We start from the raw sequence: 12,534 nt of genomic DNA, 5'->3' as shown, positions 1-12,534 counted from the left end.
CCCGTGCTTTGCCTTCTTCCCCGATTTAACAAAATGGTGCCTCCCGCGCTTTGCCTTCTTCCCCGCTGATTAAGATGGCGCCTCCCGCGCTTTGCCTTCTTCCCCGCTGTTGTTAGCGCTGCTTTCCACGGTTTCTTGCGCGTTTAATATATATATTTTTTTAATTTTCCCGTCATGGAACAACCCTGTGGGCTCTTGCCTCCCTCTTCGCGGGTCTATACGCAGCCCGGCTTCGTAGCACCGGCCGCGCCATGTGTGCTCCACCCTCTCTCTCTCTTCTTCCCGACAACGCTGCTCGGCCCCGTTGCAAACCACCCGCTCGAGTTCGCGACCGCCGCAGCCCAGGAAGGATCAGTGCACTACCTGCCACCAGCCCGATTAGCTGAAGCACCGTCGACAGGAACCAGGCCCCGCATCCGACAGCTTCTCCAGCAATCTTCAACTCTGCAACACACGGCAGATGCCCACGGTCGACACCCGTTTCTACTGCCTCTTACTTTCTTTTCTTTCTGGCCTCGACCTCTGCTCACTTCGCTGTAGGAATGGATCCCAGGAGGTGGTGCAGACTGTAGGTAGGTTCGTATTTGCTCGTCGCCAGTATTACGTCCGTGAATGATTGAGACACGGACAGCAGGAGTGGAACAAAATAAGTCTTTACTGGTGGAAGTCAATAGTGAAACTGAAACAACAGAGGCTCACTAGCGCCTTTTATACAGGGGTGGTCACTGCCGGTACTGCAGTCTGAGACCAGTTATTCTCTTAAAGGTACATACACAACATGTAGCGCCTGACTTAGTGCTCAAATCACCTCCAGGGGCGATAGAGGCCAAGTTTGCAGTCGGAGGCGATAATTAGCGCCAAGCACTAAACTTTACCCCTTGGCCGAAAATGGCGCCCCAAACGGGGCAATACCGAATTTCTCCCAAGGTCTTATTCTTTAATTGGCATCAATTGACAGCTGGTCTCTGGGGAGAGGGAGCAGGTGCACTGTAACTCTAACAGGGAGGGGGAGGAGCTGTAATTTACAGTGGGGAGGGGGAGGAGCTGTAATTTACAGTGGGGAGGGGGAGGAGCTGTAATTTACAGTGGGGAGGGGGAGGAGCTGTAATTTACAGTGGGGAGGAGGAGCTGTAATTTACAGTGGGGGGGAGGAGCTGTAATTTACAGTGGGGGGGAGGAGCTGTAATTTACAGTGGGGGGAGGAGCTGTAATTTACAGTGGGGGAGGAGCTGTAATTTACAGTGGGGGGGAGGAGCTGTAATTTACAGTGGGGGGGAGGAGCTGTAATTTACAGTGGGGGGAGGAGCTGTAATTTACAGTGGGGGGGAGGAGCTGTAATTTACAGTGGGGAGGGGAGGAGCTGTAATTTACAGTGGGGAGGGGGAGGAGTTGTAATTTACAGTGGGGAGGGGGAGGAGTTGTAATTTACAGTGGGGGGGAGGAGCTGTAATTTACAGTGGGGGGAGGAGCTGTAATTTACAGTGGGGAGGGGGAGGAGCTGTAATTTACAGTGGGGAGGGGGAGGAGCTGTAATTTACAGTGGGGAGGGGGGAGGAGCTGTAATTTACAGTGGGGAGGGGGAGGAGCTGTAATTTACAGTGGGGAGGGGAAGAAATTGCAAATAAATTCAAGACAGTTGTGTCGTTGACTGGTGCAGACAATGCCCTTCTCCTGGTGGGCACATGGATTTCCCAATGGGAATCCTTCTGTTCTTGTAATGTGAAGAGGAAAATGATGAGAACATGGAAGTACCCAGATTGTATCGTCTTCCACTGAGACAGCACAGGAGGCATCTCTTCCCTATAAGTACCTCAGAATCATATGCTTTCCCTGGTGACTGATGGGGGTACATGTCACCTGCTTTCTGAAGACCTGCATCTCATTTCATTGGGAGAATAGTACTGCCTGCGCCAGTCAAAGTCACCAGTTGAATTACTTTGCAACTAGATCCTTCCAGGCAGCATCTGGTAATTTGCCTTATTAGCCAGACTGCTGCTCACCATTGCATCAAGAAGGTAAGGAGGGCTGCACAAGTCAGATCTTCCAATGCAACCAGATAAACAAAGAGGGAGATCTATCTCTTCCTACAAACTAGCAGCATTCCTACATTTGCAAGGAACAATTGACAGCCTTTGTGTTGCCACTGATATCTGGCTCCTCAGTATGGGCAGTTATTTATTCACCCTCCATGGAGGAACAGCAGTCTTCCATTCCCAGGTTCCCATTCTAACTAGCATTCAGTGCTTTGCGCAGGATCACCCCTTCTTACTCTCTAACTACTTCCCATGTGGGTGTCTCCAGGCTGATGCTTACGCAGGTAAGATGCCATGATGAAGTTGGTAAACAAGTGGCAGAGGCTGGTGCATCTGGATACTACTGGATGTCATTAAAGTGGCTGGCCTCTTGCTGCCAGGCACCCGCTATGATGCGAAACACCAAAGAGCTTGTTTAGTTGTGCAAATTATGACATTTTTCCATTAAGAAATAGTTGAGTGTAAGGGCATTGCAATACTTTGAGAAAGTGCATGAAGCTTAGACCACCAGTGATGGATTTAGCTCAACCTTTATAAACTTTGTGTCAACCTTAATTAACTCTCTCCCACAGTTTCTCCTCTGCCTGCTTATGATGCCTAAAGTGTCCTCTTCCATTCTTTTGAGTGATGACACTTGCCTCCCAGTTGCATTGTCTCATTTTCCAATCCTGTACATAAGGAAGAAGGTAAAAAAATTTCAGAACAATAAAAGGCAATTAGTCCCTCTTTGACAGATCAGTTCCATGTAATCACCTTCTCACTCCATCCTTCAATCCATTCTATCTCCAGAAATCCATCTCTGTGTCTCTTGACCCCATTTATACCATCTTTCTCAATGTAAAGTAAATGCCCGTTTGAAGCCACTTGGCCTTTCTCAGGATGTGTGGCTCAAAGTTGTGTTTCTGTTGTAGATGATGAGAAACCCCTGGGCAGTCCGTTCGTACAGGCAGCTGTTCGTGAAGCCATTGAACTGGTGAACAAAGCGTATAAAGAGACCAGAGATGGGTAGGTTCTTTATTTCTCTAACATTGTCAGACTGGAAGTTTCGTGAAGGGCTCAGCTCCTTGAATTACTGTAAAATAAGGACTATCACATTCAGAATGAGGAGAACAGCTTGTGCTTTGTGTTAGTTCATTAGAAGACCCGGTGAGGTGCACTGTTAAGGTCCTTCACTTTGTATTGATATGGTAACAAAATTAAAAGAGCGCTGTCGCAGAGTTGGGGAGATTTGCAGAGCATAAGCTCCTTAGAGTCTTTCCCTGCATTGTGTGGTTCTAAACCATCCAGACCAGGAGGGTCCCAGGATGGATCACTGATATTGCAGTGGGGGAAATACAATAGGCCCCAGTGGCCCAGATTTAGAGAGATATAAATCAGCCAGTATTCCCACTTCTGATTACTCCTCAGTGATTCCTGTCAGATAGTGGGAATGTGAGGATTCTTGGTCAGTCCAGGATCCGAAGAGATGCCCCCCAATGTAGAATAGTCTGCTCACGATCACTGTCTAGACTCACACATAAGAAAGCTCAATTTTCTGAGCTCCAGATAATGGCCACGGAATTATGCCCCAGCATGACAGGGGAGTGGAGTGGAGAAAACTGGGACGATAAAGGAGAGTGGTTTGGGTGATTTTGCTGTGTTAAAAGGTGATGCATCATGCCAGGAGGTCAGCATGCCTGATTTGCACCATTCCTGACTTTCCAGCAATGGAACACCATAAATTGGACACACTGACCGCCTCGCCAGATTCTCAATCCGTGTTCACATCAGGTGAGCCTCCGTAGCATGAGTGGAGTCTTGCAAAATGTACCCAGTTATTGCTAAATCCACTCTGACTGCTCCCTGTGATATCTGTGCTCTTTAACTATTTGTGGCTGCATTTAGTGATACAACTAGTCCTGGCCAGAATGGAGATGATTGGGTAATTCCCCTGTCAATCATGCCTGGAGGCTGCACTGCTGTGAGTGACTAGGATTGATTTTATAAACATAATTTGTATTATGTAACTATCCTCCACTCAATGCATTTTGCTGGAGAAATAACCCAGCTTTTATCGGGAGACTTTGCTGTAGTTTCCGTCATGAGTTCTGTTTGCTGTGGTTGGTAGAGACTCTTTTTAAATAGACTCTGTTTGCTGTTTATAGTGTAAATGGAGAACCCCCTGTGGAAATCCCAGGCACATATTTCCTTATGTGTGCCTCGTGCTGTGGAGTTGTTCGTCAGTAGGAGCAGGAGTAGGCCATACAACCCCTCAAGCCTGCTCCACCATTCAACAAGATCATGGCTGATCTTTTACATCAACTCTACTTTCCCGCCCTATCCCCAAATCCCTTGATTCACTTAGTGCCCAAAAATCTATTGACCTCAGTCTTAAATATACTCCAACTGAGCATCCACTCCCTCTGGGGTAGAGAATTCCAAAGATTCATAACCCTCAGTGCAGAAATGTCTCCACATCTCAGTCCTAAATGGCCAACCCCTTATCCTGAGTCTATGACCCTCAGTTCTAGACTCTCCAGCCAGGGGAAACAGCCTCTCAGCATCTACCCTGTCAAGCCCCCTAAGAATTTTATATCTTTAAATGAGATCACCTCTCATTATTTAAAACTCCAGAGAATATAGACCCATTCTACTCAATCTCTCCTCAGAGGACAGCCCTCTCATCCCAGGAATCAATCTAGTGAACCTTTGTTACACTGCTTCTAAGGCAAGTATATCCTTCCTTAGATAACAAAACCAAAACTGCACAATTCTCCAAAGCTCTATATTATTGCAGCAAAAATTCTTTACTCTTATACTCCAACCCCCTTGTAATAAAGGCTAACATACCATTTGCCTTCCTAATTGTTTGCTGTATTTGCATGTTAACTTTAAGAACATAAGAACATAAGAAATAGGAGCAGGAATAGGCCACTTGGCCCCTCGAGCCTGCTCCGCCATTCAATAAGATCATGGCTGATCTTGGGCTCAAAGCCACTTCCCCGCCCGCTCCCCATAACACTTCATTGCCTTGTCTTGCAAAAATCTGTCTATCTCCATCTGTGTTCACTATGGAGAAGAACGATGTAGGCATAGAAATCAGGCAGGGGGATTGTGATATACTTGAACAAATTAATATTGAGAGGGAGGAGGTATGAGCGGTTTTAGCAGGCTTAAAAGTGGATAAATCCCCAGGCCCAGACGAGATGTATCCCAGGCTGCTGTGTGAGGCAAGGGAAGAGATTGCAGTGGCTCTGACACAAATTTTCAGAACCTCTCTGGCCACAGGGGAGGTGCCAGAGGACTGGAGGACAGCTAACATAGTACCATTATTCAAGAAGGGTATTCGGGATAAACCAGGGAATTACAGGCCAGTGAGCCTAACATCAGTGGTAGGGAAATTATTGGAAAAAATTCTGAGGGGCAGAATTAGTCTCCACTTGGAGAGGCAAGGATTAATCAAAGATAGTCAGCATGGCTTTGTCAGGAGGAGACCACGTCTAACCAATTTGATTGAATTTTTTGAGGGGGTGAATAGGTGTGTGGATGAGGGTAGTGCAGTTGATGTAGTCTACATGGACTTCAGTAAGGCTTTTGACAAAGTCCCGCATGGGAGATTGGTCAAGAAGGTAAGAGCCCATGGGATCCAGGGCAATTTGGCACACTGGATCCAAAATTGGCTTAGTGGCAGGAGGCAGAGGGTGATGGTCGAAGGTTGTTTTTGTGACTAGAAGCCTGTGTCCAGTGGTGTACTGCAGGGATCGGTGCTGGGCCCTTTGCTGTTTGTAGTGTACATTATTGATTTAGATATGAATGTAGGAGGTATGATCAGTAAGTTCGCAGATGATATGAAAATTGGTGGAGTGGTAAATAGCGAGGAGGGAAGCCTCAGGCTACAGGACAATATAGACGGGTTGGTCAGATGGGCAGAACAGTGGCAAATGGAATTTAACCTTGAAAAGTGTGAGGTGATACATTTTGGGAGGACTAACAAGGCAAGGGAATACACAATGAATGGCAGAACCCTAGGAAAGACAGAGGATCAGAGGGACCTTGGTGTGCATGTACATAGATCCCTGAAGGAAGCAGGACAGGTAGATAAGGTGGTTAAAAAGGCATATGGGATACTTGCTTTCATTAGCCGAGGCATAGAATATAAGAGCAGGGAGGTTATGATGGAGCTGTACAAAATGCTAGTTAGGCCACAGCTGGAATACTGTGTGCAGTTCTGGTCGCCACACTATAGGAAGGATGTGATTGCATTGGAGAGGGTGCAGAGGAGATTCACCAGGATGTTACCTGGGCTGGAGCGCTTCAGCTATGAAGAGAGACTGGACAGGCTGGGGTTGTTTTCCTTAGAGCAGAGAAGGCTGAGGGGGGACCTGATTGAGGTGTACAAAATTATGAGGGGCATAGATAGGGTAGATAGAAAGGAACTTTTCCCCTTAGTGGAGGGGTCAATAACCAGGGGGCATAGTTTCAAGGTAAGGGGCAGGAGGTTTAGAGGGGATTTGAGGAAAAACTTTTTCACCCAGAGGGTGGTTGGAATCTGGAACTCACTGCCTGTAAGGGTGGTAGAGGCAGGAACCCTCACAACATTCAAGAAGCATTTGGATGAGCACTTGAAATGCCATAGCATACAAGGCTATGGACCAAGTGCTGGAAAATGGGATTAGAATAGACAGGGCTTGATGGCCGGCGCAGACACGATGGGCCGAAGGGCCTCTTTCTGTGCTGTATAACTCTATGATTCTATGATTCTATGACCTTAAATGTATTTAATGACCCAGCCTCCACAGCTCTCTGGGGCAGAGAATTCCACAGATTTACAACCCTCTGAGAGAAGAAATTCCTCCTCATCCTAGTTCTAAAAGGGCGGCCCTTTATTCTGAAACTATGCCCCCAAGTTCTAGATTCCCCCACGAGGGGAAACATCCTCTCTGCATCTACCTTGTCGAGCCCCCTCAGTCTGTTATATGTTTCAATAAGATCACCTCTCATTCTTCTAAATTCCAATGAGTATAGGCCCAGCCTGCTCAACCTTTCCTCATAAGTCAACCCCCTCATCTCTGGAATCAACCGAGTGAATCGTCTCTGAACTGCCTCCAATGCAAGTATATCCTTCCTTAAATAAGGAGACCAAAACTGTACGCAGTACTCAAGGTGTGGTCTCACCAATACCCTGTACTGTTGTAGCAGGACTTCCCTGCTTTTGTACTCCAACCCCCTTGAAATAAAGACCAACATTCTATTATGTCCGTGAATGATTGAGACACGGACAGCAGGAGTTGAACAAAACAAGTCTTTACTGATGGGAGTCAATAGTGAAACTGAAAACAATAGAGGCTCACTAGCGCCTTTTATACAGGGGTGGTCACTGCCGGTACTGCAGTCTGAGACCAGTTATTCTCTTAAAGGTACATACACAACAATTCCTCCCCTTTTAGATAAACAGTACATAACATTCATTTAACAACTAAATGATAACTAATTACAATCACAATTACGGTTGCTAGATACATTGGTTAAGTTTAAGCAATTATAAGTTCAGTCTTTGAGGAGGCTTCCTGATTCTGTCTGGATAACGCCTCTTTGGGGTATCAGGTTCTTCTGGCAATGTTGAGTCGGGATCAATGTCGTTGTTTGGTTCATCTGCTTCCAATATCACCGGTTCTGCGGTAGCTGCAATTGGTACGTCGATTTCATTGCCAGGTGTATCAGATCGTGGTGTGGAGTTGACGTTTTCCAGTGACTCCAGAATCTGGTCAGCATGGCGTCTTACAATGCTCTCTCCAACATCCACGGTATACATGAGAGGTCCTTGCCGTGAACAAATCGTTCCTGGCTGCCATTTCTCAGTGCGGTAGTCCCGGGCCAAAACTGGTTGACCTATCTTAAAACTCCTGGTCGGCCTTTCATTCATATTCTGAAACTGCCTTTTCTCCACATCTCTTCGGACGTTTGGCTTAACCAAATCCAAGCGGCATCGTAGTCTTCGATTGAAGAACATCATGGCTGGAGTTTGGTTGGTAACCACATGTGTCGCATTCTGGTAGGCAAACAAGAAGTTGTCCACCTTGTGCTGTAGGGGTATATCTTCATTACACATTGCCTTGATAGCTTTCTTGAATGTTTGGACAAACCTCTTGGCCAATCCATTAGTGGCTGGATGATATGGGGCAGATGTGTAATGCTTAACACCATTGTTCTTTAAGAACCTCCGGAACTCTTCAGACACAAACTGTGGTCCATTGTCAGAGCAAATCTGTTCAGGCAGCCCATTCCTGGCGAATATGGTTCGTAAAACTGTGATCGTTTTTTCCGTGGTGGTTGAGGACATTTTTATTGCCTCTGGCCACTTTGAATGTGCATCCACCGCAATTAAAAACATCGAGTCCATGAAGGGACCAGCAAAATCAATGTGCACCCTTTGCCATGGAAATGAGGGCCACTCCCATGGATGCAGAGGAGCTTGTGGTGGGGCGTTTTGGACCTTCTGGCATCCTGCACAGCTCTTGGTCATCTCTTCGATTTCTCTATCGATTCCCGGCCACCACACAAACGCTCTGGCTAAGTTCTTCATTTTTACCCCACCCAGATGACCCTCATGAAGCTCATTGAGCACTCTATCCGTCAACTTAGGTGGAATTACTACTCTGGATCCACACATCAAGGCTCCTCTGCACACTGACAGCTGTTCTCTTCTCGGCGAGAATGCTGGCAGCAGTGGTTCGCCATGTGCTGGCCATCCCTTCACCGTTAAATCATAGACCCGTGATAGTGTCGGGTCATTCCGTGTTTCTTTTTCTATGTTTGCATTCGTCACAGGGAGACATTCGACTATGGTCGAGTGGAATAACTCCATTGGATCCACTGCAAGGTCTTCTTCTTCCACCGTCGGCAACGGTAGGCGTGACAATCCATCAGCATTCCCATGCTGTTTAGTTCCTTTGTTCTCGATGTCATATTGGTGTGCCCCTAGGAAAAGGGACCACCTCTGCAGCCGTTGTGCTGTCATTATCGGTACGCCCTTCTGAGGGTTGAAAATGGAGACAAGAGGTTGATGATCGGTTAGTAGAGTAAATTTTTGACCGTGCAGGTAGTGATTGAACTTCTTCACCCCCCACACTAGGCTGAGGGCCTCTCTGTCAATCTGGGCGTAGGTACGCTCGGCAGAAGTTAACGAGCGTGACGCAAAAGCTATCGGCCTCTCTAACCCATCAAGGAATTTATGTGACAGTACCGCCCCAATGCCGTATGGAGACGCATCACACGCCAGTCTGATCGGCAGTGCTGGGTTGTAGTGAGCCAATACTTCCCTTGAAGTGATTAAGTCCTTACTCTTCTGAAAGGCCCGCTTACAATCATCGCTCCATTTCCATGCTACCCCCATTCGTAGCAGGGCGTTCAGTGGGTGCAGAATTGTCGACAAATTCGGCAAAAACTTATGGTAGTAATTCACCAATCCGAGGAATGACCTCAGTTGCGACACATTTTCAGGTGCTGGGGCCTTAACAACCGCTTCAATTTTGTCAGGGGACTTATGTAACCCCTCTTCATCAATCACGTGGCCACAATACGATATCTGTTTCTTAAAAAACTCGCACTTGGGGCGATTGGTTCGTAGCCCATGTTCCCGTAGTCTAGTGAGCACCTGTTCTAGGTCGTTAAGGTGTTCAGTGTCACAGAATCACAGAATCCCCACAATGCAGATAGAGGCCATTTCGGCCCATCGAGCCTGCATCTTCACCTGTCACAAGGATGTCGTCCAAGTAACACTGAGTCCCCGGAATCCCTTGCAGGACTTGTTCCATCGCTCTTTGCCATATCGCCGGAGCCGATGCTACTCCAAATACCAATCGATGATACTGGTAAAGACCTTTGTGAGTGTTTATCGTGAGATACTTCCTAGAGGACTCTTCAACCTCCATCTGCAAATATGCTTGTGCTAGGTCAATTTTTGTAAAACGCTTCCCTCCAGACAGTGAGGCGAAGATGTCTTCTATCCTTAGAAGAGGATATTGTACTGTGTGAAGGACTGGGTTCACCGTCACATTGAAATCCCCACAGATGCGAATCTTCCTTGGCTCCCCGGACTTATTGCTTAACGTTTTCTTCATGACAGGAACGATGGGTGTCGCCCACTCGCTCCAGTCGACCTTAGACAACACGCCCGCCTTCTCCAGATTCTCCAGCTCTGCCTCGACAGCTGGGCGAATTGCATATGGTACCGGTCTCGCTTTGAAAAACTTGGGAGCTGCATTCTCTTCTATTTTTATCGAGGCAGTTACGCCTTTAAGCGTGCCCAGTTCTTGTTGAAATACCTCTTTGGCGTTAGCTAAGATTGTTGACAATCGTCCAGGAGTGACGTCTTCATCTTTTTTACCATCCACCGTCATTGCATGAATGGAGTGCCAATCTAAGTTTATCTTCCTGATCCATTCACGTCCCAATAACGGTGGTCCACCATTTGGCAGTATGTAGAGATACAATTTCCGTATTTTCTTGCCGTTGTATTCGACAGGCACCCTTATTTTTCCTCTGGGGTATACTTTTTGCCCCGTATACGTCGTCAAGACGATGGATGTCTCTCTCAAGGGTATGTGTGAGAATAGCCGCTCGTAGTCTCGTCGATTCATGACGGTTAGCGCTGATCCTGTATCCAATTCCATTTTAACTTGGGACCCTGCTATCATGAGGCTGACCCAAATGGTTCGGTGATCCTCTTTTGCGATTACATTGTGAAGTTTGAGACAGCTTAGTCTCCTGTTCCCGGATTCACTATCGCTCATCTGGTCTTCGGAACTACTGTCCATCATCTTTTGTACTTTCTTGTACGGTCCCTTAGTAGCCTTTTTGTTGTCGCTGGTCTTCTTCCCAGACCTGCAAACTCGTGCAATGTGTCCCATCTTTCCGCATTGCCTGCATATTTTGTCTTTGGACCAGCAGTCCTTCTGGTCATGGTTAGTTCTGCCGCAGCGATAACCTTTTGCAAATCCCCGTGTCATTTCGTGGGTGCCATATTCCTGTAGCTTTTGTTGAATTTCTGCAGCTCCCCTGGCTGCTGCTTCATACGGTACTGCCACGCTGAAAGCCTTATCTAGCGTCAGCTCTTTCTCTGATAGTAACTTCTTCTGTGTTCCTTCACTCAGGAGTCCACAGACAAATTTGTCCCGTAGGGTATCTGCCAGTCCTTCTCCGAACTGGCAGTGCTTTGATAGCTTGTGTAGTTCCGTAAGGTACTCAGCATTGCTCTCATCTTTATGCTGAGTTCTCCTGTGGAATTTAAATCTTTCTGCTATCAACAGCGGTGCAAGGTTTAGGTGTTCCTGTAGGACAGCAACAATTTCTTTAAAACTCTTCGCCTTCAGTTTGGCTGGAGTAATCAGGTCCCGCAATAGGCCATACGTTCTAGCGCCCATTAAGTTTAGCAATACCAATGCCTTTTTCTCATCAGCTATTTCGTTTGCCTCGAAATATACCTCGACTCTTTCCACATACGTGGTCCAGTCCTCTATTGTATTATCAAAAGCAGTGATACAGCCAGTCTTCGGCATCTTGCAAATCTAAAATGGCGCCTCCCGCGCTTTGCCTTCTTCCCCGCTGATTAAGATGGCGCCTCCCGCGCTTTGCCTTCTTCCCCGCTGTTGCTAGCGCTGCTTTCCGCGGGTCCCATTGCAACCTGCAGCTCCTCGCGGTTTCTTGCGCGTTTAATATTTCTTTTTTTATTATTTTCCCGTCGTGGAACAACCCTGTGGGACTCTTGCCTCCCTCTTCTCGGGTCTATACGCAGCCCAGCTTTGTAGCACCGGCCGCGCCCTGTGTGCTCCACCCTCTCTCTCTCTTCTTCCCGACAACACTGCTCGGCCCCGTTGCAAGCCACCCGCTCGAGTTCGTGACCGCCACAGCCCAGGAAGGATCAGTGTACTGCCTACCACCAGCCCGATTAGCTGAAGCACCGTCGACAGGAACCAGGCCCCGCTTCCGACAGCTTCTCCAGCAATCTTCAACTCCGCTAACACAGGGGCGGATGCCCATGGTCGACGCCCATTTCTACTGCCTCTTACTTTCTTTTCTTTCTGGCATCGACCTCTGCTCACTTCGCTGTAGGAATGGATCCCAGGAGGTGGTGCAGACTGTAAGTAGGTTCGTATCTGCTCGTCGCCAGTATTATGTCCGTGAATGATTGAGACACGGACAGCAGGAGTTGAACAAAACAAGTCTTTACTGATAGGAGTCAATACTGAAACTGAAAACAACAGAGGCTCACTAGCGCCTTTTATACAGGGGTGGTCACTGCCGGTACTGCAGTCTGAGACCAGTTATTCTCTTAAAGGTAAATACACAACACATTCCATTTGCCTTTTTGATTACTTGCTGTACCTGCATGCTAACTTTTTGTGTTTCCCCAGGTCCCTCTGAACTGTAGCATTCTGTAATCTCTCTCCATTTAAATAATACTTTGCTTTTTTATTTTCCCTGCCAAAGTGGATAACCTCGCACTTTCCCACATTTTACTCCA

General features: G+C 47.3%; 1 protein-coding gene across 1 annotated transcript in view; it reads left to right on the top strand.

Moving 5' to 3' along the window:
- The window catches only part of LOC147102159 (eosinophil peroxidase-like), a 113,298-nt gene that overhangs the window by 44,375 nt on the left and 56,389 nt on the right, over positions 1-12,534 (top strand). Inside the window, exon 2 of the mRNA XM_085965096.1 lies at positions 2,945-3,038. Within this exon, the coding sequence (XP_085821222.1) occupies positions 2,945-3,038 (94 nt within the window). The remainder of the gene's footprint in view (positions 1-2,944; positions 3,039-12,534) is intronic.

The sequence above is a fragment of the Somniosus microcephalus genome, chromosome 22 (genome assembly GCF_052327205.1).
Source record: "Somniosus microcephalus isolate GS21.2 chromosome 22, FLI_Smic_1.0, whole genome shotgun sequence".
Taxonomy (NCBI): domain Eukaryota; kingdom Metazoa; phylum Chordata; class Chondrichthyes; order Squaliformes; family Somniosidae; genus Somniosus; species Somniosus microcephalus.
The sequence above is the reverse complement of the archived record's forward strand: the minus strand, read 5'-3'. Positions and strand labels throughout refer to the sequence as shown.